Genomic DNA, 26,119 nt, shown 5'->3' with positions numbered 1-26,119 from the left:
TTAATTTTATTAGAAAGTGGATATTGGAAAACTGCTACAATGAGATCTATGGAAACTCAGGGAGGATTCGACAATGAAAACTAAATGGGGTCCTTAACAGATAGGTGTTTATATGTTTGTTTGTTTTTACCTTTTAATATTGTAGTGTTTTTCTTTTATGTGTGTTTGTTGTAAATTTGGAAAACCAATAAAAAAATTTGGGGGGAAAAGAAAAGATAACATTAGCAGGATTTTAATCTCACTTGTCATGTAACAAATACTGTGGATCATATGGATAGATATAAAACATAGATTATGATATAAGATGCAGTTGAAAATGTTGGATTCCATGGAGGGGATTGGGGGGTAGGTCTCGAGAGAAATCTCTTTATATGGAACTGTATTTGGTTCTAAATTTACATTTGCAAAATCAAATAAAAACGATAAATTAATGCAAAAATGCAAAAGAATGCAAGTAACAGGCGCTAGGACCTTGCAGGGCGCTCGGGGAGTGCCTCGGAACAAGCCGGCAAGTGGGCGGCTTCTTTCTGGCGGCAGAGAGAAGGGGAAGGGAAAACCAGCTCCGCTCCGTGCCAGATTAGTGTCTGCGGCAGCGGCGGCAAGGCCAGGGGCGCGGTGCGCGCGAGGAACCGGCTTTTCAAGCCCCGCTCGCCGGCGATGTGGCAACTGCCTCCCCGGGCCCGGCAGATCCAAGGCGCACCCCAGGCTCCTCCGGGCAGGAGGGGAGCGGGGGCGTCGTAGCCATTCTCGCCCGGAAAAGCAGCGCGCCCCGAGCGCGGCGCCAACAAACCGGCCAGCGCAGGCAGCGCGCAACATGGATGCGGAGAGCGCCAGCAGCCACAACAGCAGCAACAACAACAACCGGCCAGGGAGCCTCCTGCCCGGGACTTCTTCGGAGAAGATCGTCGCCGAGTCGTACAAGGTCTACAAGCGGCGATGGCTGCTTCTGGGCGTAGTCTGCCTGCTCAATTGCTCCAATGCCATGGTGCGTAAAGAGCGCGCGCGGTTGTCTTTTCTTTTCGCTCGTCTCCAACTTGCCAGATTGCGCACGGGATTCCTTTGGCCGGCCGGTTTCCCCCCATTGAAGCAGCCCTTCGATTGGCCCGGCTTGGAGCTGCAGGGATTTCGGCAGCCGAGAGGGAAATTTGAACGATCTGGCCACCCCAAAGTTTAAAAAATGCCTTCGAAGTGGCTGGAGGTTGCTTCGGAAGCGGAGAGGTGGCGGCGCGGCCGGATGTTCTGGGTTGTTAGCAAGCCTGACGGATGCGTCAAAGCGCCTGTCATTGGAAGCTTGCGTTTTAAATCGTTGCCTTTCTGGCTTCCGAGGCGCCGGGCAGAAAGTCTCGCCGCCCCGTGTTATGGGTTAGAATCATAGAATTCTTTTTTTAGAGTTGGAAAGGGACCCGGAGGATCATCTAGTCCAACCCCCTGCAATGCAGGAATATGCAGCTGTCCCATTTGTTGTTTAGTCGTTTAGTCGTGTCCGACTCTTCGTGACCCCCTGGACCAGAGCACGCCAGGCACTCCTGTCTTCCACTATCTCCCGCAGTTTGGTCAAACTCATGTTCGTAGCTTCGAGAACACTGTCCCACCATCTCGTCCTCTGTCGTCCCCTTCTCCTTGTGCCCTCCATCTTTCCCAGCATCAGGGTCTTTTCCAGGGAGTCTTCTCTTCTCCTGAGGTGGCCAAAGTCTTGGAGCCTCAGCTTCAGGATCTGTCCTTCCAGTGAGCACTCAGGGCTGCTTTCCTTCAGAATGGATAGGTTTGATCTTCTTTCAGTCCATGGGACTCTCAAGAGTCTCCTCCAGCACCATAATTCAGAAGCATCAATTCTTCGGCGATCAGCCTTCTATATGCTCCAGCTGTCCCATACCGGGATCCAAGCTGCAACCTTGGTGTTATCAGCCCCATGCTCTATCCAACTGAGCTGTGCATGATCCGCACAACACCCCTGCGAGGTAGATTAGGATTGGAGAGATAGAGGGACCGGCCTGTTAGGGATTTTTATTTTTGGAAATATTTTTTATTTGATTTTGCAAATATAAAGTTATAACAGTACAACCATACATATCCACATTTACAGATTCCTCCGATCTCTGGACTTCCCACCTTCCCCTTCATGGGTCCTATTATTAAATCTTTTCTACTGCATCTTTTCCAATATTCTATATTGAATATAACTCCACTGTTTCCATAGTACTTGCTACCTTACAAGAGTTATTGCAGTCCTGCTAATGTTTTCATCAGTTTACAGTGGTCTCCAAGATAAATTATAAATTTCCCCCATTCTTTGTTAAAGTTTTGGTCTTCTTGGTTCCTGAGCTTTCCAGTCAGTTTTGCCATTTCTGCATAGTCCTACAATTTAATTTGCCGTTCTTCTCTGGTAGGGACTTTATCTTCTTTCCATCTCTGGGCTAATAGCCTCTGTGCTGCTGTCGCTGCATGCATAAAAAGTCTTTTCTGTTCCCTTGGAATATCAGCACCTACAATTGCTAATAAAAAAGCCTCTGGTTTTTTATATATTAAAAAGTTAATTTAAACATTCTTTCATCTCATTACATATCATTTCACCGAATGCTTTTATTACCTGGTCTGGTAGGGATTTTAATGGGTGTTTCAGTGGTACAATGCTCAAATCCAGCCTTTCTCCACCTCGGGTTCCCAGATGTTGTTTGGCTACAACTCCCATTACTCCCAGACCATTTGTTAGTCTTACATTATGCAGTTGTGGCTTCCCCAAAATAATCCTGGGAACTGTAGTTTGTTGAAGGTGCTGAGGGTTGTTAAGATAGCACAGAGCTACAGTTCCCAGCACCTTTGTCAAACTACACTTCCCAGGATTCCTTGGGAGAAGCATGACTATCAAAGTATTAAAAGAGCACCTTCAATGGATTGTGTGCATGGGACCTCCCAGTTTTCTCAAAGCTCTGGGGGCCGGATGTTCTAAGCTGCATTTTAAATCCTGAGTTAACCATTCCTAGGCTGTGGTCGCAGTCTGACCGAACCAGAGAATCATAAACTTTTATGGTTGGAATGGATACCAAGGGTCATCTAGTCCAACCCTCTGCAATGCAGGAATCTCAGCTAGATCATACCTGACAGATGACCACCCAACATTTGCTTAGTAGCCTCCAAGGAAGAAGAGTCCACCACCTCTCGTGGGAATCTGTTTTGGTGGAAGTGTAATCCGAAGGTTAACAATCCAGAGCCTCTGAACATGTGCAGAGTGCCGCTTCCTCCCCTACACCAGAGCCCCGAGACAAGCTCAAGCTGCGACTCCTCTCAATTTGCAAATTTAGATAGAGTCAGCAGGGACTAAATTAAAAAGTGTGTCTTGTTTGCTTCATTCGTTCGTTGATTTATTGGCGCGCCAAGGAGCAAAATGCATGCAAATCAGAATTCAGAAGGTGCAAGTGTTGAATTCCTGTTCTGCAGCACCTTTCAGAGCTTGGAATGTTCAAATTTTGGAAGGAAATGATTTAAATCAGGTCTCGGCTGCTGTGGGAAACATATTGCTTAGCCAGGTGGTCCAACGAAAACGCTGGCTCCAGTTGCAGGGCGACAATATTTGAGATGGGGGTCATTTTGTGACTGTTCCAGGGGTTGAAGGGCCCCTTTCTTAGGACAAAAGGCAAAAAGGTTGGGAGCTTTTTGGTTGAGAGCTGAGGCAGCATGGCTAATGTTCAGTGCAGATGAGAGTTGTAGCCCAGCAACAAGTTCACTTGGTGCAGTGAGCGGGTTATGTTTTCCCCTCTCATTAAACTGGAACATGGAGTCATATAAGGAGTCTGGTTGTCAGATCCAGGACCAAGAAAAGGAAGTACCTATTTCTGCAAAGAGTAATTAATCCGTGGAACTCCCTGCCACAAGATTTTTATGGGAAGTATCAGGCTCACACCCATGCCATTCATTTCCTTCATATGTATGTTAGAAAAACATGGGGAGGCCAATGTGGAGGCAAGCGATCCAAATACAATGGACCTTGGGGCTGATCCAGTAAAGACGTTCAGATGTTTCTTCAAACATGGAAGTGGCCCCACCAGAAGATAAGAGATTCTTGAACGAATTGGATAAGACGACAGGAAGGATTCGAAACCTGCGGGACCAGAGATTCACACAAGATTGGAATAAATATGCGAACTATTTGAAGAGCAACTGTAATCAACAAATTACACTAGTAGGACTACGAGAAGTTTGGTAAGGAGGAATATATGAAATATTGCAAAGAAGATAAAGAAGAGAGACATTAGTTATGATATTTAAAAGTAATAGTGAAAGTAAGGTAAAGGTAAAGGTACCCCTGCCTGACAGGGCCAGTCTTGACAGACTCTAGGGTTGTGCGCTCATCTCGCTCTAGAGGCCGGGAGCCAGCGCTGTCCGCAGACACTTCCGGGTCATGTGGCCAGCGTGACGAAGCTGCTCTGGCGAGCCAGCGCAGCACACGGAAACGCCGTTTACCTTCCCGCTAGTAAGCGGTCCCTATTTATCTACTTGCACCCGGGGGTGCTTTCGAACTGCTAGGTTGGCAGGCGCTGAGACCGAGCAACGGGAGTGCACCCCGCCGTGGGGATTCGAACCGCTGACCATGCGATCGGCAAGTCCTAGGCACTGAGGTTTTACCCACAGCGCCACCCGTGTGAAAGTAAGAAATGTAAATTAAGTGGAAAAGATTGGAAAATTTTCAGATGTGATTGGCGGAAGTAAAAAAAAAATGTATAAGATATAAAAGTATGTTTTATAATTGTCAAAAATGATATGTATATTATATATATAGATATATGAACAGCAAGCATACATCAAGCTAAGGCCTTCAGAGAACTGGGTGGAAGATCTCATCCCCAAGTCACTGCCTCACCACACAGAATCTGCAGGGAAAGGAACATTGCTGGTCCTGGCAATGCCAGCTCAGACCTGCCCGGCGTCCCATCAAAGCGACCTCTGCTGTTAATCGTGGAAATATGACTTTGTCTTCTCACATACCGTGGGCAGAAAGGCTTGCACAGGTTGAAAAAAGCCACCCTGAAGCACTTGCTTGCTAGACCAACAAACAGAGAGTCCGACTCAGGAACTTGCCCCTACAAGAAATCCCTTTGTCTTGACTTTGTGCCCCGCAGCACTGACAACAAAGTCAAAAAGATAAGTAACTGTACAACCTTTGAAGCCATCTGAAGGCAGCCCTGTATAGGGAAGTTTTATTATGTTTTTGTATACGCTGGAAGCCACCCAAAGTGGCTGGGGCAACAATAAAAATAATTTATTTTATTTTATTTTATTACCTGCACATTCTCCAACAGCAGAGATGCTGCCATCTGCCAGCCAGGCCTTGCTGACATTAGAGACCCGACAGATCAGAAGCTGGGTGCCAGGGAGTGGATGGACGCAAACCAGACACCATGAAAGGCGGTGCTCAAAAGGAAGAGACAGTCTTTTCCATCAGTATTATTTAAAGTGGAGTCTGAAGTGGGCAGAGCAAGGAAGGAAAAAGTTACCTTTGGTGCAGGAGGCAAGTTTCTATGCCACTCTCTGACCTCCTTCCAAGAAAGCAAGAAGCATTTTTTTGAGTGTTCCAGGACACATTACAGTCCAGGATACTGCAAAGCATTGAGCGGGATGACCTCTGGGTCCAGGGAGAGAGGGGGGCATTTCAGCCACTGATTCACTGCTGGAGGTGCACACTTTACCCCTGGAAGTAATCACACAGAGAGACTCTGAGTCTGGAAAATAAAAACACTAGGTTTGTTAAAGATACTATATATTCAGTAGGAAAGATCTTCGTTCTATCTCAGGTGGAGATGCAAAGAGCCATTTTCTCTTTGTTTTTGTAATTTATCTTGCAACAAGATTTATATACAGTGGTACCTTGGGTTAAGAACTTAATTCATACTGGAGGTCCGTTCTTAACCTGAAACTGTTCGTAACCTGAAGCACCACTTTAGCTAATGGGGCCTCCTGCTGCCGCCGTGCCACCGGAGCCTGATTTCTGTTCTCATCCTGAAGCAAAGTTCTTAACCTGAGGTACTATTTCTGGGTTAGCAGAGTGTGTGACCTGAAGTGTCTGTAACCTGAAGCATCTGTAACCTGAGGTACCACTGTTCAGTAATTGGCTTACTCAAAATAATACAAAATATTCTCAAGGAATTACGAATATACTGTATTTTTCGCTCTAGAAGATGCACCAGACCATAAGACGCACCTAGTTTTTGGAGGAGAAAAACAAAAAAAAAAACTTTTCTGAATCTCAGAAGCCAGAACAGCAAGAGGGATCACTGTGCAGTGAAAGCAGCAGTCCCTCTTGCTGTTCTGGCTTCTGGGATAGCTGCGCAGCCTGCATTCGCTCCATAAGACGCACACACATTTCCCCTTACTTTTAAGTGAGTCTTATAGAGCAAAAAATACAGTAAGCCATAGGTTTAAAAGAAGAGCCCCATGCCAGCTGTCTACTTCTCCAACTAGCTCGGTTTTTGTTTGTTTTTTAACAAATTGAGGCCAAGAGAACACCAACGACTTCTAGTCAGGAACTGGTTGTACCTGCCACGAATGGCTCCTATGTTAATTCTTTCTTCATTTATGCTTCCCATAGTACCATGACACGCTAGCAGCTATCTCTAGCACTGCCCAGCCTTTCCCCTTGCTGTGCAAACAACAGCACATGTGAAAGCTTATGTCGCAATACATCTGTTTGCTTTTAAGGGACCACAAGGCTCTTTGCTGAAGGTTGCTACAGCAGAGTAAAGGTAAGGCAAAGTTGTGGGACAAACCACAGAGCCTCTTGGGCTTGCCGATCAGAAGGTCGGCGGTTCAAATCCCCGTGATGGAGTGAGCTCCCATTCCTCTGTCCCAGCTCTTGCCAACTTAGCAATTCAAAAGCATGCCAGTGCAAGTAGATAAATAGGTACCGTTGCGGCGGAAAGGTAAACAGCGTTTCCGTGCGCTCTGGTTTCCATCACGGTGTTTCATTGCTCCAGAAGCAGTTTAGTCATGCTGACCACATGACTCAAAAAGCTGTCTGTGGACAAACGCCAGCTCCCTCAGCCTGAAAGCGAGATGAGCGCCGCAACCCCATAGTCCAATTTGACTGGACTTCACCGTCCAGGGGTCATTTACCCTCTGGAGTTAGCAGTTCACATCATTGAAGCACTGTCGAAAGTCAGTCTCCCTCCTTAGAAATTCTCCAAGCTCTGCATAGTGGTACCTCGGGTTATATACGCTTCAGGTTACATACGCTTCAGGTTACAGACTCCGCTAACCCAGAAATAGCACCTCGGGTTAAGAACTTTGCTTCAGGATAAGAACAGAAATCGTGCTCTGGTGGCGCGGCGGCAGCAGGAGGCCCCATTAGCTAAAGTGGTACCTCAGATTAAGATCAGTTTCAGGTTAAGAATGGGCCTCCGGAACGAATTAAGTTCTTAACCCGAGGTACCACTGTACTTCCTGCCTGTGTTAGTTGGTTGGCTGAGGGATATGTCTGCTGAGAAACGGAGTGTTGGTTTGAGCTCAGAGTGTGGTGGAGCCGTGGAGAAGCAGTAATGAAAAGGCAACGATGATAAAGATAATGAGAAGTTCAGATAATGAAAGAGCAGGCCCAACAAACACGCCAAGCGATGATTAGAGGTGTTCCAACCTGGCTTCTTTCCAGGATATCAGTCAGGGCCGCCCAGCCCACGAAGTGAGGTGAGGCAGTCGCCTCAGGCAGCAGATCTGGCCTCCACCTCAGGCACCTGCTACTGCGGTCTCTTCTCCAGCTTCCTCTTACTCTCCTGTCCCCTCCAGCGCATGTTGCGGAGGGAAGGGGTTGCAGAGGAAAAGGATGTAGGGCTGTGGAGCTGCAGAGGAAGAGATGGTGGTAGTTGTGGGGCAGGGGCTGCAACGACGGAGGCAGGAGCAGCATCTTCTGTCTTGCCTCAGGCGGCAAAACTTCCTGACCCTGATACTGGTTGTGTTTCAATGAGAAAAACAGCAGACTTTATCTGCGGCAGAGTTCTTAGTCTTTATTGCCTGCCGAGTTACTTCTGTTCCTTTAGTCATACATACTCCAAATATTGTGCTACACTCTGGACTACTTTACTCACGGCTTAATTGCTTAATTGGACAATTAACCTATTCGCCACACTTAACCTCTCCTTTGTTTTCATAGTGACCCAGAAAAAGGCTAAAGTTTCTGTAAGCAAAAGGAGTCGTCCGGGTTTGTTTCCAGTTAAACCAATCTGCTTTCTGTTATGTTGCCAACAACCAGCGATACAAGATGCACTAAACAACAGAATTGATGTGGACTAGTGGCCATATTGCACATTGACGTGCATCACTTGATGACCCTCAACTCGATGTGTGGGCCAACTCTGTTAAAATCAGTGAGGTGACAAAAATGAACAGGTGCCTGTAGCAGCTACTCATTTTGACAGCTACTGCAGGCATCTGTTCAGAGCCTTCTTCCAGCTCTCTTGAGGCCACCGGGCTAATTCAGACAGAACGGAACAAGGCAGTCAGTGCATCATCCAGGGTACAACCCTCCCACACTACAAAGGATGGGAGCGCAAAACTGGGAGGAAGAACCACCAAGACGCTTGTGGGTCTTTAACGGTGGTTTGGATCCAGCATCTTAGAACAAGGATGAGGAATGTCAGGCCAGAGGTCTGAATCTGGTCCTCAGGGACACTCCCCAGGTATCACACACCCTGGACACAGCTTTTACAGTCCCTTTTCTGCACTGCCCTTGATAGTTTTCTCCTGGCTGAAATGTGTCCTTGCACTCCAATAATGTTGCTTGTTTGCCTGGACAGAGGCTAGAGAGGAGCATGTGTGTGTCTGTAGAAACAGGCCTATTGCACAAAGGTAAAATAAAATAAAATTGAATGCTCTCATCCTTTTTTGCCTCTGTCCTTGCCCACGCCTAGCATGGGTTGCCCAGAAATGCGTGTGACCCTCTGGCTATAAAAGGTTTCCCATCTCTAATAACAGAATATTGTTTTTGCATGCTGCTTTTTGTGTGCATGTGCATGTCAGAGAAAAAAACTGCTCCTTTTCCCTTATGGGGTACCCAAGAGCCCATATAGAGTCCTTTTGTAGGTTCTCTATTGGTAGGAGAAAATAACAGAGGCCAACCAGAGAATATTGAGAAGCGAAGCAGCTAGTAAGCCTGATCTTTATTAACTGTTGCAACAGGGTGCTCACAACCACACGCAGGAGGGAGGAGGGACCCCGAACAATGGTGCACAAGCCCTTATATAGACATTTTGAAATTGCCCACCCTCGAACCCAGGACCACCCCCCAAAACATCATACATACATCACAGAAGGGGCGGTCTACAACAGAACCCTGTCTGACAAGAAACCTGTTGATGGGTTTTTACCTGGCTAGTCTGGCTATTCTTTTGTGATGATAATTACAGTGGTACCTCAGGTTAAGTACTTAATTCGTTCCGGAGGTCCGTACTTAACCTGAAACTGTTCTTAACCTGAAGACCACTTTAGCTAATGGGGCCTCCTGCTGCTGCCGTGCCGCCGGAGCACAATTTCTGTTCTCATCCTGAAGCAAAGTTCTTAACCCGAGGTACTATTTCTGGGTTAGCGGAGTCTGTAATCTGAAGCGTATGTAACCTGAAGCGTCTGTAACCCGAGGTATCACTGTACTTAATTCCTGAGTCCAGGTCACAGGCTCGCCCTATTCATATCTTAAATGTGCCCTTAAGGCAGGATTTGTGAGCAAAGAGACAATGAGGAGGTTTTTCTCATCTCCTCCCTCCTTGCAGAGAAACATTGGAGGTCAATTTGGGAGAGACAAAATGGTTTCAGGACTTTTTTCCTATGCAGTGGTATCTCGGGTTACATACGCTTCAGGTTACAGACTCGGCTAACCCAGAAATAGTGCTTCAGGTTAAGAACTTTGCTTCAGGATGAGAACAGAAATTGCACGGCGGCAGCAGAAGGCCCCATTAGCTAAAGTGGTGCTTCAGGTTAAGAACAGTTTCAGGTTAAGTACGGACCTCTGGAACGAATTAAGTACTTAACCCGAGGTACCACTGTACTGCTTCAGACATGCAGTTTATATATTTATGTATGTGTTTGCTTAGTACATTTATTTTGTATCTTAGACATTATAATTCTCATAACAATGCATCTTCTGCATCTTCAGCTCTGCATATTCTTTCCCCACCGCTGCACATTGCTTACCTGCTCCTGAGTTCTGCGTCCTTCACTCTGGGATTACCATATTCCACTTGTAATTAGCTTGGCAGGCTCTGTCAATTAGTGGGAGAACCTCTTTGATAGCATTAAGGCTTCATTAGTTTCATTTCCTGAGGCAATTTCAGTTCAGAGTTCTTTGCTCTTGACAACTTGACAAGCAAGGATGTCTCTTCAAGAAAGGCTGCAAGTTGACCTTGAACGGAACATCGCAGGTGTTCTTTGCAATTTTGCAAAATATACTTGTTTACCACAGAAAAGGTTGATGTTAACTCTTTTCATTTAACTTCCTAGTTTTCAAATGACTGAAGATTTTGACAGATTTTTCTGAGCACTTAGGGTCAGAAGAAAGTACATGATTTCTTTGTTCTGTGAACTGCCCTGAGATCTCTGAGTATAGGGCGGTATATAAGTTCAATAAATAATAATAATAAATTAAAATAACTGTTGAGATACTTCATTCCAAATCCGCTGTTTTCTTCTATATGTGGGTTGTTTTTGTGTACAGTGCTTAGGAATGCAAATGATTAGGCTGTTTGCGAATGCATTAAATAAGTAAATAAATCAAAATACCAAATACTTCAGCTCCCTGCGTGGGTTTCAACTAAGGACTCCCACTAGCAGAATGGGGTTTCCCCCCTGCACCCCCCCCCCAAATGGCTTGGAGGGTCAAGAGAACCCCCAAATAGTTTGGCTCTCAAATAACAGCATTCTGTGCCCATTTGGAAGTTTTGCAGGTTCATTGGCCTTCCGTAGGGTTTTGTTTTTGCTTTTTAAAAAAAGGTTTTGCTGTACTTACATTAACTTGCAGGTTCTCCTGAACGTTCTGATTGTTGTTGTTGTTTAGTCGTTTAGTTGTGTCCGACTCTTCGTGACCCCCTGGACCAGAGCACACCAGGCACCCCTGTCCTCCACCGCCTCCCGCAGTTTGGTCAAACTCATGCTGGTAGCTTCGAGAACATGTCCCACCATCTCGTCCTCTGTCGTCCCCTTCTCCTTGTGCCCTCCATCTTTCCCTACATCAGGGTCTTTTCCAGGGAGTCTTCTCTTCTCATGAGGTGGCCAAAGTCTTGGAGCCTCAGCTTCAGGACCTGTCCTTCCAGTGAGCACTCAGGGCTGATTTCCTTAAGAATGGATACGTTAGATCATCTTGCAGTCCATGGGACTCTCAAGAGTCTCCTCCAGCACCAGAATTCAAAAGCACCAATTCTTCGGCAATCAGCCTTCTTTATGGTCCAGCTTTCACTTCCATACATCACTACTGGGAAAACCATAGCTTTTACTATACTAAGGTTCTGATACTATCCTCCAATTTGGTAATGATTTTGCTCTTAGCATATGATGCTTTGCTTCCTTGCTCAGTTTTGCGAAGAGACGACCAAATGCCTCGTTTGCAGATTTTTCTAGTAATCAAAGGTGTCTTAGAATACATGTGTACTGAATTTCATGGGTGAGGGGAGGACATAACCTTTTTCGTTCTCCGTTTTTCTGAGTCATCATGTGGGACTTACGTGACACCTGCCTGTGGAAATATGCACGTATGGCAGGGCACACGAGAAAAACGTAAAAGCAGGATGCAGATGGATGGGTAGATAGATCAATATAAATAAATAATTTGCCTTTTGCCTAGAGATGTGTCTTGCATCAGTCTCCTGAGCCCCAGCCAAGCACTAATTTGAGATTGCATTAATTGCCTGGAACCTTCCCAGCTAAAATACAAATCTACTCGGAACATTGAGCTGCTCATGTTCTAAATGGTTTGCCTGGATTTGTCTTTCGTTCTTCAGCAGGATGCTTTAAGTCACCTTCAGCTTCAGCAAGATGTGGCGATATTGTCCCGCTCTGTAAGATCTTAAAAGAAATCCTGCCTGGCCCTGTGCAATCCAGGCTTCTTGTCTCAGGGGTCAGCAAAATTTTCAGCAGGGGGCTGGTCCACTGTCCCTCAGACCTTGTGGGGGGCCGGACTATATTTTTGTGAGGGGGGGGGAGAGAACAAATTCCTATGCCCCACAAATAACCCAGAGATGCATTTTAAATAAAAGGACATATTCTACTCATGTAAAAACACGCTGATTCCCAGACTGTCCGTGGGCCAGATTTAGAAGGCGATTGGGCCGGATCCGGCCCCCGGGCCTTAGTTTGCCTACCCATGAGCTAGCTGATTGTGTCTACACAGTGCTACTCACAGATGGCGCCCCAAACATAACTACCTGCAGGTTTTGTGTCGTTATGCTATAACCTCTTCCCCCCTCCATCTGCAGCTATGGTTGACGTTCGCCCCAGTGGCTGATAGAACAGCAGAACGGTTTCACACCTCCATGGATATGGTCAACTGGCTGTCCCTCGTGTACCTCGTGATATCCGTTCCAGTCGGGCTCATAGCAATATGGATTCTGGACACCGTCGGGCTGAAATGTGCCGTAAGTTGAAATGGAGACTGGCGCGAAGCTCAGTTAGAAGATCACAAATGGTCAACAGGCTTCTGCTCCCCCCTTCTCAGGCTTCTTTATTTATTTATTCAGACATACATACATACATACATACATACATACATACATACCCCACCCATCTGGCTGGGTTTCCCCAGCCACTCTGGGCGGCTCCCAACAGAATATTAAAAACACAACCAGACATTAAAAACTTCCCTAAACAGGGTTGCCTTCGGATGTCTTCTAAAAGTCAAATAGTTGTTTATTTCTTTGACATCTGATGAGATGGCCTACCTTGGGGTTCGACAGGTTGGCCCTCGCCAAGGGTGCAGGCCCAGGGACCCAAAAAATGTGCATCTTCCGGGGGTTAGGTGTGGCTAGTAGCCCACCCGCCTGTTTGCACACTGCCCAGTCTGGCTCCTCTGCTGCAGTCTCCTCTGACAAGGGCTTTTTTTCAGCCGGAACTCCCAGGAACTCTTTTCCGGCACCTCTCAGGTGGGCGCCATTGCCATTATAAGAGAACAAGGGAGGCGTTCGCAGTGAGTTCTGGCACCTCTTTTTCTAGAAAAATAGTACTCGGTGCAAGGGATCTCCTGAGCTTCTTGCCAAGGGACTGAATAAATGAACCTATGCTGCCAATTCTCATTGTAGACCAGCATGAAGTAAGCAGCACATAAGCAGCACACAAAACACTTCCAAATCATTCTGTGTTCTAAATCTTATGTTAATAATCCAAAAATTGAGAGAACAAGGTACAAGAGCTACTACAAAAGCCACAGACAGAAAACTCATTCAAATTGTGTCCAAAAGGAAGATTCAGTCTTTAAAGTTCCTTTAGCCAGGCTCAGTCCTTCTTGGCTTAAGCTGCAATATTTAATTTCTTTCTTCAGGAAATTCTCCTTCAAGATTTTGGTGTTTTTACATACATTCAACTTCATGTGCTAAGTTCTTCCTTGACTTAAGCATTTATTCATTTACTAAGCTTTTTATTTTATTTTTATTAGCTTAGCCTGGCTAAGATTTAGAACGTAGAATGATTTGGTAGTGTTTTCTGTGCCGCTTGTGTGCTGCTTACTTCATACTGGTCTACAAGGGTGGAAGGGAGCCTAGCTACGACTGCGTCTGCTGCTGACGTCTTGCAGAAGACACAATCACAAGAGGACACAAGGTGTGCTTTAGATTTGGGGTGGGGAACTACAGGCTTGGGGGCCAAATCCAGCCTTCCAGGTCTCTCTCAGACTCTTGCAGCTCTCCCCAGCCCTCCTTCTCACCTTCCCTCGCGTGTTTTTGCCTGGCTGGAATGTGCCCTTGTACTCTGATAATGCCTTTTGCTAGCCCAGACAGAGAGGACTTTGCGTCTGTGTAGAAACTAGCTAGTTGCACAAAGGTGAATTTTCTCTCTGTTCCCACTCCCACGGCTTCTGTCCAGTGTTCAAGATTAACCAGGTGCCAGGTATGTTCTGTACCTGGCTTTCAACCACTTGCGACTAAGTAATAATATAATAATACTAATTTATTATTTATACCCCGCCCATCTGGCTGAGTTTCCCCAGCCACTCTGGGTGGCTCCCAATCAAGTATTTAAAACAATACAGCGTTGAATATTAAAAACTTCCCTGAACAGGGCTGCCTTCAGATGTCTTTTAAAGATAGGATAGCTACTTATTTCCTTCACGTCTGAAGGGAGGATGTTCCACAGGGTGGGCACCGCTACCGAGAAGGTCCTCTGTCTGGTTCCCTGTAACCTCACTTCTCGCAATGAGGGAACCGCCAGAAGGCCCTCGGCCCTGGATCTCAGTGTCCGGGCTGAACGATGGGGGTGGAGATGCTCCTTCAGGTATACAGGACCGAGGCCGTTTAAGTGAAGGTGCCTAGGAGTCAGGATTGTGCCCGACATCTCCACCATCTGGGGATCGTTGGTACAAAGCCCTCTAGCGCTTTCCCAAAGGCCAGCTAGGGAACTGTATGAAGTTTGACCTAAAGGGCGCCCAGGTACACAATTCAGGTCTTTCAGCCGATGTGCTACCCTCACTCTCAACGCCCTGCCAGCCTTATAGACCATCTGCCTGTCGGAAAAGAAATGTAGGGAAATGAAATACCATATTTTTCGCTTTATAGGACGCACCCTTGTTTTAGAGGGGGAGAACAAGAAAAAAAAATCTCCCCCTCTCTGCTCAGCGCCCCTTCAGCAAAGCGGCAGGAGAAACGGAGCCCCTTCCATTTCTCCTCCCGCTTGGCTGAAGGGGCGCTGTGCAGCTCTCCCTCTCTCTGAAGCCAGGAGAGTCTTGCTCTCCTGACTTCAGCAAAAGGAACCCAAAGCCTCCAGAGCGCAGCGCGAGTTCCTTCTGCACTCCAGAGGCTTCAGGCAGCTATCCCTGAAACCTGAAGAGCGAGAGGGGTCGGTGCGCACCGACCCCTCTCGCTCTCCAGGCTTCAGCGAAAGCAACGCGAAGCCTCCGGAGCAGGGAGGGAGCGCTCCCTCTGCACTTCGGAGGCTTCGCATTGCTATCGCTGAAGCCAAGGAGCCTGCATTCGCTCCATAGGACACACACACATTTCCCCTTAATTTTTGGAGGGGAAAAAGTGTGTCTTATAGACCAAAAAAACCGGTAGTTCTGGAATTTCAATTGTTGACATTTATTTCTCACGGATGGCTGCTTGAAATCAGTGCTGGTGACATGGTTTCTTCTACTGCAGGTGATACTCTGCGCCTGGCTGAACATGATGGGAAGTGTAATTCGGATTTTCAGCATCCTCGATTTCCTGGATCTGGGCTCCCTCAACTTTGTGTACCTGCTTGTGGGACAATGCCTCTCCGGCATGGCCCAGCCGCTCATCATTTTTTCACCCACCAAACTGGCAGCCTTATGGTTCCCAGAACACCAAAGGGCCACAGCCAATATGATTGCCTCCATGTGTAAGTAACTGGGTCAGGGCAGGTCGAGCCAAAATCAGTGTTAAATGCTCAGACCACACTGCCCTGATCATCAGACTCGCCACCAAATTCTGCACTGGCTGCAGTTTCCGAACCGTCTCCAAAGGCAGCCCCACATATAATGTCTTGCAGTAGTCAACCCAGAGGTTACCAGAGGATAGACAACCAAAGTTAGTCTGTCCTTGCCCAGACTGTGCCAGAGCTGGCCCTCTGGCTGAAGCTGATGGAAGGTACTCTGTGGCAACATGGCCACTTGAACTTCAAATCAACAGTAATGGATTCAGAAGTGCCCCTCCCCCCAGCTCCTCACCTGCTCCCTCAGAGGACTGGGACCTCCCTGACAGGAATAGCAGTCAGCCTGGAAACATAGGACTGCATGGAACCATTCAAGAAAGGAGAAAGCAATACAGTCAAACCTCGGTTGTCGAATGTAATCCGTTCCAGAAGCCCGTTCAGCTTCTGAAATTTTCTACAACCGAGGCGCGGCTTCCGATTGGCTGCAAGAGCTTCCTACACTCAAGCAGAAGCCGCGTTGGATGTTCGGCTTCCGAAAAATGTTCGAAAACTGGAGCATTTACTTCTGGGTTTTCGGCATTCAGGAACTGAAACGTTCCAAAAAGGAGCCGATCGGGAGCCAAGGTTTGACTGTATCTCCCACATAGAAAATCAGCATGTCAGGAAGGAAGCTGGGCTAGAATTCTTCCCCCATCATCCTAGTTTTCTGTGTGAATCAGTTCTTTTCTATGGAAAGCCACTCCCCCAAGTGCTATCAGAAACTTCTTCACCTGCGATTTATTAGTGTCTTTAAGGGGTCTTGAAGAAGAGGGCCCCAAATACCTGATATCACCATAGGGATATCTTTGGAGGAGCAGCCCTCAAATCACACATCTGAGAAGCCCCCCACCGAAAGGGCTTCCAAAGCAGGTCCTGAGTTCTAATCCTGTACAGGCGTGTGGCCTCTCCTTTTGCTTTCCAGTCAGCTGGCTTGCTTTTTAAATGCTCGGCATTATATTTCAGCTGCTTTGGAGGGAGAAGTCACATATTTCTCTCTCTCTCTCTTTAATTTCCATTTAGCCAATCCCTTGGGCATTCTCATTGCTAACTTGCTGTCACCTGCGCTTGTACAGGGAGGAAAAGATATCCCTTTAATGGTAAATGAAAGCTAATCAATTTTAGTATTCTGCACCGCTTACATATCCTTGGCAGATGAGTTAAACCATTTCTCCTCTTCCTCCTCCTGCTTTCTGCAGCTTGGAGTGTACGCAGGGCCTGCTGTCTTCGCCTGTGCCTTAGCCACATTCGGCGTTCGTGACAAGGTCCCGCCAACGCCACCATCAGCAAGTGCTAGCCACTCCAATTCGCCGTCATTCTTCAGGGGCTTGAAGATGGTATGTTGCAAGCAAAGCAGAATTATTAACTCAGATAAAGGTACAACGAATGCTACGTGTCTCTATAGGACAGAAAGAAAGAAACTGTTGTGTCATATTAGATCAGTGTTTCCCAGTCTTTTTCTGACCATGGCCCACTTCCAACCTTGTTTCCTTCCATGGGCATAGCCAAGGGGGCAGCTGTCCCCCAAATAAGTAAAAATCAATACAGTGGTACCTCTAAATGCGAATGGGATCCGTTCCGGAGCCCTGTTCGCATCTAGAAGCAAACGTAACCCGTGTCCGTGTGTCTGTGCGTTTGCAGGTCATGTTTTGGCACTTCTGCGCATGCGCGTGACATCAGTTTGACAAAAGTCTAAGGTTTCCAGCAGACCGGTCAGTTACACTGGAAAACAAGTTGCAAGTTTTAGCAGACTCTGTATAAATGTGTATACCAGCTTGCTGGTGAACGATCTGCTGTTCCCCCCCAACAACAACTTGTGCCCTGTCTTCCGTTTTTAGCTCCTGCGAAATACAGCTTACATCATCCTGGCCCTTTCCTTCGCGACAGGGATAGCAGTATTCACCTGCTTCAGTGCTCTGTTGGAACAGATCCTGTGTGTTAATGGATATTCAAATGTAAGTCACTCCAGATTTCATCTGTGGCTTTTTGTTGTCTTGCGAGCTCAAGGGCGGGCAGGTGGAGCTGGGAGATCGAGAAGACAACCTGGGAGGGGACTGCAGGAATTCAGCTTCAGCCTATCACAGGGAGAAGTGGGGAGATGTGCAGAGACCGCGGTGGCTGGGGTGGGGCGTTTTTTTGTGAAACTCTGCAGCGAGGTTTTCATCAGCGCTGCCTCCCCTACCTGGATACTCCAGCCATTGAACCTGGAACCTTCTGTATGTTAAGCCGATGCTGTCCCACTGAACTGTAGTCCTTCCACAATAGGAATAGAAGACTCTGCCTTAGACCAAGCCAGATTTGCTTTGCATTGTCTGCACACCGACTGTCCAGGTTTCAGGCAGAGGACATTCCCAGTCATTCTTGGAGATGCCAGGGAGTGAACATTGGGTTCACAGAATCACAGCTTTGTAGAATTGGAAGGGACCCCGGGGGGTCATCTAGTCCAACCCCCTGCAATGCAGGAATCTTTCACCCAGTGCTTTTTTTTCTAAAAAAAAATAATGCTTAGGGGTACTCTCATTTTGACCCAAGAAAATCACCATTTTCTAGTTCAAATCGAGGAAAATAAATACAGTAAATGGACAAAAGTACTAAGTAAATGGACAAAATGTAATAAGTGATCTGGGGAGATCCTTTGGTTCAAATAAATACAGGATCTGCCTGGTACTGTGAGTTCGGGGGGGAAATTGCCTTCATTTCTAGCCTTCAGTATTACAAATATTGGCTGCTTTGAAAAAACAACTAAAACTAATGTTAGTTGGATAAATATCAAGCAAAAAATGTAGCTTTATTTTCTGTGCTTTAAAATGAAGCAATTTGGATCCCTTCATTACAGAGACCCTGTGTAGCACCATCTTGCCTGGTACGATATAATTAACAACCAGATCAGAAGACTCTTGATTGCTTTCCAGTGAAGGGAGACAGGGTGGGGCGAGGGAAATATGCTGCACCTTTTTCTTAGGAGCCGTAATTATTGGGTTGACGCCAACTAAATCGCCATCAAAGTAGGCTCATTGAAATCTATGGGCACTGCTATGGGTCTCCCAACAAAGTGGATCTGCTAGTGCAAGGTCTTTTGGCTGCGCAATGGCTTTTCATTGCCTTCTCCTCTCCCCTATGTGCATCTCCCCAGTCTGCTTTTGGGGCTCCTCAACCTTCCAGAGAAGGTTTGGGAAGGGTTTGGGGGGAGGAGCAGGATGGGAGGTTCCACTGTGCCAAGTGGAAGTCCTTGCAGTTGTGGATCTACTTTGTCCAACTCCACTCCCTGGTTTCAGTGGGTTTGCTCTTCGCTGGAGTCTGCCCATAGCATCTAATCAATCCCTCATTTACAGTTCTTTGCAGGTCTGAGTGGCGCCTTGTTCATTGTGTCCGGACTCATCGGGGCCTTCTGCCTTGGGCTGTATGTTGACCGAACAAAGAAATTCACAGAAGCTACCAAGATCTTTCTCTGTCTAGCTGCACTGGCTAGCATTGGATTTGCAGTGGTAAATGCCATTAACGCTAGGTCTCTTAAATTGCCATTACTGGGGGCGCACACCCACGATGAAGTGCTGAAAGTCAATTCTGCAGCCTTGTCGGTACTCAATTTAGACTCTCTTCATGCAGGTGTCTCAGCTGAGAAACCAGACCTATGCTTTGGCAACCATCAGCTCACTCTTCGGGTTCTTTGGATTTGCTATCTATCCTGTCGCCATGGAACTAGCGGTCGAATGTTCTTATCCCGTGGGGGAAGGATCCTCGTCAGGGCTGATTTTTGTGATCAGGTAAGTAGCAGAATCAGGACACCCGATTTCCTCTGTACTACGCGCTGCATAGTTGTAGTGGTAATATACGGATTCTTTCCAAACTCTTGCCAGGCCAAGGTTAAAGAAGAACTGGAGCAGCGAAGGGAAGGGAAAACTCAGGACCAGGCGTCAGTTGCAGCTGTCCAGGTCTCTCTTGTGTGGCCCATGGGATTCTCCCCAGGCCACTGCCAGGAGCTGGAATTGGGCAGGTCAGCAATAAAACACCCGGTGTCAGTGAACTCTTTATTCACAGAAACCAAAACAACACAAGCCTAGTGGTCACAGCAACTCTTCCCAGTAGTCTTGCCCCAATGAGGCATCTCCGCCTTCCCACCCCACTCTCTAAGGCTCCTCCCCTGGTTCCCTCCCCAGTAGCCTAAAGCTGTGCCTTCTTGTCTCTCTTTGCTCTGTCCTCTTCATTCCTCTTCGTGTACTGGGAGACCTGGGGGAGGGAGCTGGCTGCAGCAGGAGGGGGAGGCTCCCTGGCTTCTTCAGCAGCCTGCCTCATCTCGTGTCTCCTGGCCCCGCTCCTCTCCTGCCTCTGATTCTGAACTGCTCTCTGCCACAGACTCTCCCCGCTCACTAAGCCCTGTTGCCTCTTCAGCTTCTGACACCACCTTCTCCCAGTCTGCTCCCTCTGACCGCTCGTTGTCATCGCACCACCACTCCCCTGACTCTGAACCTTCTTCCCCTGGGGGTTCCCCATTTGGGGTCTCCCTCCACTCGTCTGCATCCAGCCATTCTATGACATCACACCCTCTTCAGTCCTACTTGTTTATGCCTGGCTGAAATGTGCCTCTGAACTATAAAACCTCTTGGTTGCCTGAATAAAGCGTGTGTGTGTGTGTGTGTGTGTGTGTGTGTGTGTGTGTAGAAATTAGCCAACGGTACAATTCTTTGCTCCACCCACTCATGCTTCTGGCATGTGCTCCCCCAGGCGGCTGCCCGGATGAGAATTTGGTCCCTGTTCTGCAAAAGGTTCCCCGACCCTGAACATCACTAATTACTTCCGAGTGAAAGAGAAGACATGGCCAGTGTCTTCAGATCTCTGAAGGTCTTTTTAGGCCAAAGGTGGAGCAGACTCCATCTCTGTTGCTACAGAGGGCAGGACCAGAACCAGTGGGTGGAAATTGCAAGGAGACCGATTCTGGCTAAACATTAAGGAGAAACGTTCTAACAGTGGAACTGGCTGCCTTAAGAGGTGAGAGACTCACCTTCGCTGCAGAGACCAGATAGCCATCTTTCAGGGATGCTGCGGTTGCATCCTGCATTGCAGACCATGCCTTGTGCATTGTTTCCTCCAGGTTTTCCTCCATGATTCTATGCTATATGGGCTTATTGTGAGAGGGACTTCATGCACATGCAGGTATTGGCGATTCTGTGCCATTGAGACACCTTTTCCAGAGCGGCAGGGCTGTATCAACAGGATGCTGGGCTTACAGTGGTTTCAATGCACAGATAACACTGCAACACACGACCTCATTCAAGTAATGCCGGTTTCAAGAAAACAGACTGGTTAGGTAGCAGTTGGGAAGGCAGCAGGGAAAGCTCCTTTTCTGCAGGAGGCTGAATTAGCATTGGCTCCTTCAGAGGCAGCCGATTTCCAAACATCTTCAGCACCTGCTCCTTTGCACAGCTGGCAAGTTTGCAGTGGCATTTCCTGTGATGCAATTCCCCATATATGGGCAAGGGGAACCACATGGCAAGTACAGGATGTGAAGGGAAAGCTTCAGACAGCTTTCCTGTAGGGCCATCACTGGACTCAGAAATAGTAGAGGACGCCGGATGGGGAGGAGAATCGCCACAGTAGTTGTATCTGGCCGGCCGGCATATCTCCTACCGAGACTTGAAAGTACAGTGGCCCCTTGGTTTTCGATCGTCTCGGAAGTTGAACGTTTCGGCTTTCGAACACCAAAAACCTGGAAGTAACTGCTTTGGTTTGGGGAAGCTTTTTGGAAGCCGAACATGCCATGCGGCTTCCGTAGAGTTTTCCGGACTTAAATGCTTCCAGAAATGCATGCTTCGGTTTTCAACTGTTTCAGAATTTGGTCGGTCTTCTGGAATGGATTACGATCGAAAACCGAGGTACCACTATACACAGAGGGTGGCAATTCAGCAAAATCCTCCCCAGAGCCGAGCCACTGAAATGATTTAACTCATTATTTTTTTTAAATAGGGCTCTCCATACATGGGGGAATCAGCCACTCAAACCAAAGTTTAAGCTTCTAATCATTTCAAGGCTTTTCAGACTGCAGAAACAGAACAGTGGAGCATTCTTGAATCCTCTGGTGTTGCCCCTTCTCTCGAAGAAGTGGGAATGGTTTTGAACTCCTCTCTTCCCTTTATTCCTGCATGGCAGGGGGTTGGACTAGATGACCCTTGGGGCCCTCCCAACACTACCACCCTATGATTCTAAGTCACACCCATTCCCTTCAGCGGGTCTAGTCTGCGCAGGACTAGCACGGAGTACCTGTTACGAAAAAGGAGCAATGCAGAAGCGAGCTCCAGGTGGCTGGGATGCAAAACAGGATGTTGATGTTATGGGACTGTACCGTGGGAACCAGGGACGGTCTATTCAGTGCACTGAGCACCGGATGTTAGCTCAGAGTGTCACATGACCCTGTACTGGAAGTACATGGGTGGAGTTTTTCTCTCTCTGCTGTTGGTGATGAGAGGGTACAGACATGATTTCTCTGTACTGCTGGAAAGACAGGAATAAAAGCATGTAAATATATTTCTGTCTGTCTCTTTCCCCTCCCTGGCAATGGGAGGAGGGGGAGAAGTGGTGTGTTCTTCTTCACGTTGGGAAGAATCACCGATTGAAGACCTCCCCAGGTCTTGCCGGGAGTCGCTGGCAGGGAGGTCAACAAGAATTCAAGCCGGGCACCTGGAGGGTGGCCAATTCCTCTGACTTTTGGTTTTTATTGGCTTGAATCAACAGTACCACCCAAAATGTCTGCTCTAGACATAAAAGTGAATCTTGACTGTTACCGACAGTATATCCACCCCCCCCCAGTGCACACAAAAAATAGCCAGACTTGGACATGGGGTGTGAGTGTGACATAACCATGAAAAGGAGACCTGCATGATGGACTGTTTTTGTTTCCACAGCCAACTTCTAGGTGTTGTGTTAATGCTTTTGCTGCAAAGCCTAGCTGTGGAAAAGAAGGACGCCCCGTTTTCTACTTGCACCTCAGCCATCGGCAAAGCACTAGACTGGTCAAGTAAGTTTTTGTTATGTGTTTATTTTATGTATTATAAATATATCCTCTCTCTTCTCACATACACACACACCTGTGGAGGTTTCCTTCGGGGGTGAATATCAGCTGCAAGGGGGCGGGGAGGCAGTTGGTTGAGGCACAGCAATGGCAGTACAGTGGTGCCTCGCAAGACGAAAAGAATCCGTTCCGCGAGTCTCTTCGTCTTGCGGTTTTTTCGTTTTGCGAAGCAAGCCCATTAGCGGATTGGCGCTATTAGCGGCTTAGCGGGCTTAGCGATCAGCTGTTAAGCGGCTTAGCGGATCAGCTGTTAAGCGGCTTAGCGGATCAGCTGATAAGCGGCTTAGCGGCTTGGGAAAAAGGGGGGGGAGGAAAAAAACCCTGCAGGAACTCGCAAGACATTTTCGTCTTGCGAAGCAAGCCCATAGGAAATTCGTTTGCGAAGCACCTCCAAAACGGAAAACCCTTTCGTCTAGCGGGTTTTCCGTCTTGCGAGGCATTCGTCTTGCGGGGCACCACTGTAGAGGTCTCTTTCCCTGACCTGCTCCCTTCCCTGCCTTGGTGTGGGTACAGTGGTACCTCAGGTTAAGTACTTAATTCGTTCCGGAGGTCCGTTCTTAATCTGAAACTGTTCTTAACCTGAAGCACCACTTTAGCTAATGGGGCCTCCTGCTGCTGCGCCGCTGCACGATTTCTGTTCTTATCCTGAAGCAAAGTTCTTAACCTGAAGCACTATTTCTGAGTTAGCAGAGTCTGTAACCTGAAGCGTATGTAACCCAAGGTACCACTGTACTGAGGTTCTGCAAATAAGGAGTCCCCCAGCTTCTTAGGCTGGAGGAACCTCCAGTCAAGGGCCTCTCTATCCGGCCCTCAAGACTCGCCCCTGGACACATACCCCAGCAGCCCTGCTTCACTATACTTGCTTTTGCCTGGCAAAAATGTGACCGTGAACTCTGATAATGTCTTTCCTGCCCAGATGGTAAGGAGAGTTTGTGCGCCAACTGCACAAGAGTAAATTCACATTTGTCACTCACCCACCGGATTGTCAACAAGGTCTCAGACCGAAGAGGGTTCCCCACCCTGGGTTTATACTGTGTGATTTTCTTGTGATTTTTGAGATGCAGTTATTTTAGTTGCTCTTAAGGTCTTATATGTATTTTGAGGCCCTCCTCTCTTTTCGTCTCTGCATAGCAGCAACTGGGATTTTGTCTTGCAGCGCTGAGAGACTGCATTCTCCATCACATACAGGGACGCGGGTGGTGCTGTGGTCTGAACCACGGAGCCTCTTGGGTCTGCCGATCGGAAGGTCGGCGGTTTGAATCCCTGTGATAGAGTGAGCTCCCGTTGCTCTTTCCCAGCTCCTGCCAACCTAGCAGTTCGAAAGCATGCCAGTGCAAGTAGATAAATAGGCACCACTGCGGCGGGAAGGTAAACGGTGTTTCCATGCACTCTGGCTCAGGACCCGGAAAAGCTGTCCGTGGACAAATGCCGCCTCCCTCGGCCTGAAAGCAGAGATGAGCACCATGCCCCATAGTCAAATTTGACTGGACTTAGATCTTCCAGGGGTCCTTTACCTTTTCTTTTTAAAAAACCATTACATCTTTGCTATAGTTTATTATGCCATTGTTTTTCTACTCAGTTACACATTTTCTTCAAAGTGCATAATGGCTGATTTTAGTTGGTTATACATTCTGGTAGATTTAAGATTGAATTTTCAATATGAACAGAAATTAACGAATAAGTTTGGGTAGCTGGTCTATAGTTACTGATGCTGACCTACCTTACTGTGCAATCCTAGCAGTTACTCCCAGGTAAGTAGGCTCAGGATTGCAGCTGAAGTTCCTAAACTGATCTTGTAATTCTCATATATTTTTAAGCTGCTGGGTTTCATTCTCAATACATCTGTAGAAATATCCTCCCTTTCTCATCACAGCTTCAACCCTAATGATGGCTGGAATCTGCAGTCTGGCAGCATGTTTCTTTGTGACTGCCTTTCACACTAATTACAGGAGGATCTTTGCAGAAGTATCTCACGACTTATCCGTCAACAAATCAGAAGAGGATGTTGCAGTAACGGCAGAAAAATGAACTGCTTCTTGCTGAAATCTGGACTAACCCAAGTGCCTCAAGAAAAGTTTAAGACTTTTGAGACCCCAAGTGCCACAGCTACACTGCTGTTACAAGTCTTTGGGAACTGACTGGAGCAAAAGGTGATGGTTATCTTAACAGGAAACTTCACACAAGTACAGCCCAAATTCCCTGCAGCAGTTGGAGAGTGTCTTTTTCAAGACAGAATGCAAGAAGAGTCTACCCCCATTAAAAGACAATTTAATCCTTAGGGATGGTGCTGAAATGTGTAAGTGTCTGAGACTCGCTAAGAGTGGCTATTTTGATTCTTCCAGTGTGTTACACTCCAAGGGCAATTCAATGGAATAAGCATATTTATACCAACCTGAATTCTGTGAAAAAAGAAGGGAATGCAAATGTTCTGTAACGATTCATTTTCAGTATCTCCCATTGTTGGGCAACAGCATATTTCCTTTTGATGAAACTTTGTTTGAAAAGTGATCTATAAATGTTTAAATTAAATAAATTATGTTTCTGACGGTGAGGCTGCGAGTGGCATTGCTTATGTAACAAAGAAAGCATCAACCATGCACAAGAAGGAAGTACCAGCAGACTCTGGAGAAATTTGCGAAAGGATGCAAAATCTTTAGGGGGGAAACACAAGGGGAGACCCCACCCTATGAAGGCTGAATGTGCTTAGTAACTTTGTAGTGTTGATTTTTTTAGGGTGTGTGTGATGGCCTGGGATTCAGACTCAGAGGCTGAACCTGAGGAATCCCAGCCTGCACAGGAATCCCCGCCTCCAGAACCAGCTGAGCCGGGGCTGGGGCTTGAGCCTGAAGGGTCCTCACCTGTGCTGGATCCTCAGGTGCAGGCACCAGCTGAGCTGGCTCCGGCTCCTGAGGTGATGGAGGACCCATTGCCTGCAGGTGCTCCACTCTCAGCTCCGTCAGGGGAAGGTGAGGTTGCCTCTGGGTCCAGTAACCCTCCAGCCTCTCCTGAGCTGCAGAGGCTCAGGGCAGAGAGGCGGAGGGAACTAAGTTCCCGCAGGAGGAGTGCTCGCCTCCAGGCCAGGAGAGGCGAGTCACCTGTGGACCGGGGCCGCCCTATGCCTTGGGGCAGATAAAAGCCAGCCAGCCCCAGTCCCAGGTTGCAGGAGCAACGTTGTTGGTAGCCTGTTCCTGCCTGTACCCTGTCCTGCTCTTCTGCCAGAGTTCCTGACCTCACCTGACTCCCTGCCTTGGACCCAGCTACAGCTTTGACGGACAGCCTCCATACCACACCATCGACCTCGAACTGGACTCAGACCTTGCCTCTGGGTAGCCCCCAGGACCAGCACGGGGGGGGGGGTACAGAATGGGTGAGAGAGATGTGCAAAGTCTCCCTTACAGGCAACCTGGCAAATAAACTGACGTTATCAAGTTATTACACCATAGGGAACAGAGACACATTCAC

General features: G+C 47.5%; 1 protein-coding gene across 1 annotated transcript; it reads left to right on the top strand.

The window, feature by feature from the left end:
• Positions 1-528: 528 nt before the first annotated feature.
• On the top strand, positions 529-25,208 carry SLC49A3 (solute carrier family 49 member 3). The gene is made up of 10 exons (XM_053371265.1): positions 529-985; positions 12,441-12,599; positions 15,306-15,525; positions 16,618-16,694; positions 16,794-16,931; positions 17,433-17,549; positions 18,927-19,079; positions 19,201-19,358; positions 22,491-22,603; positions 24,531-25,208. The coding sequence occupies exons 1-10, from the start codon at positions 815-817 to the stop codon at positions 24,683-24,685; spliced, it is 1,461 nt and encodes a 486-aa protein (XP_053227240.1). The 5' UTR covers positions 529-814; the 3' UTR covers positions 24,686-25,208.
• Positions 25,209-26,119: the final 911 nt, after the last annotated feature.

This window comes from Podarcis raffonei, chromosome 17, assembly GCF_027172205.1.
Source record: "Podarcis raffonei isolate rPodRaf1 chromosome 17, rPodRaf1.pri, whole genome shotgun sequence".
Classification (NCBI taxonomy): domain Eukaryota; kingdom Metazoa; phylum Chordata; class Lepidosauria; order Squamata; family Lacertidae; genus Podarcis; species Podarcis raffonei.
The sequence above is the reverse complement of the archived record's forward strand: the minus strand, read 5'-3'. Positions and strand labels throughout refer to the sequence as shown.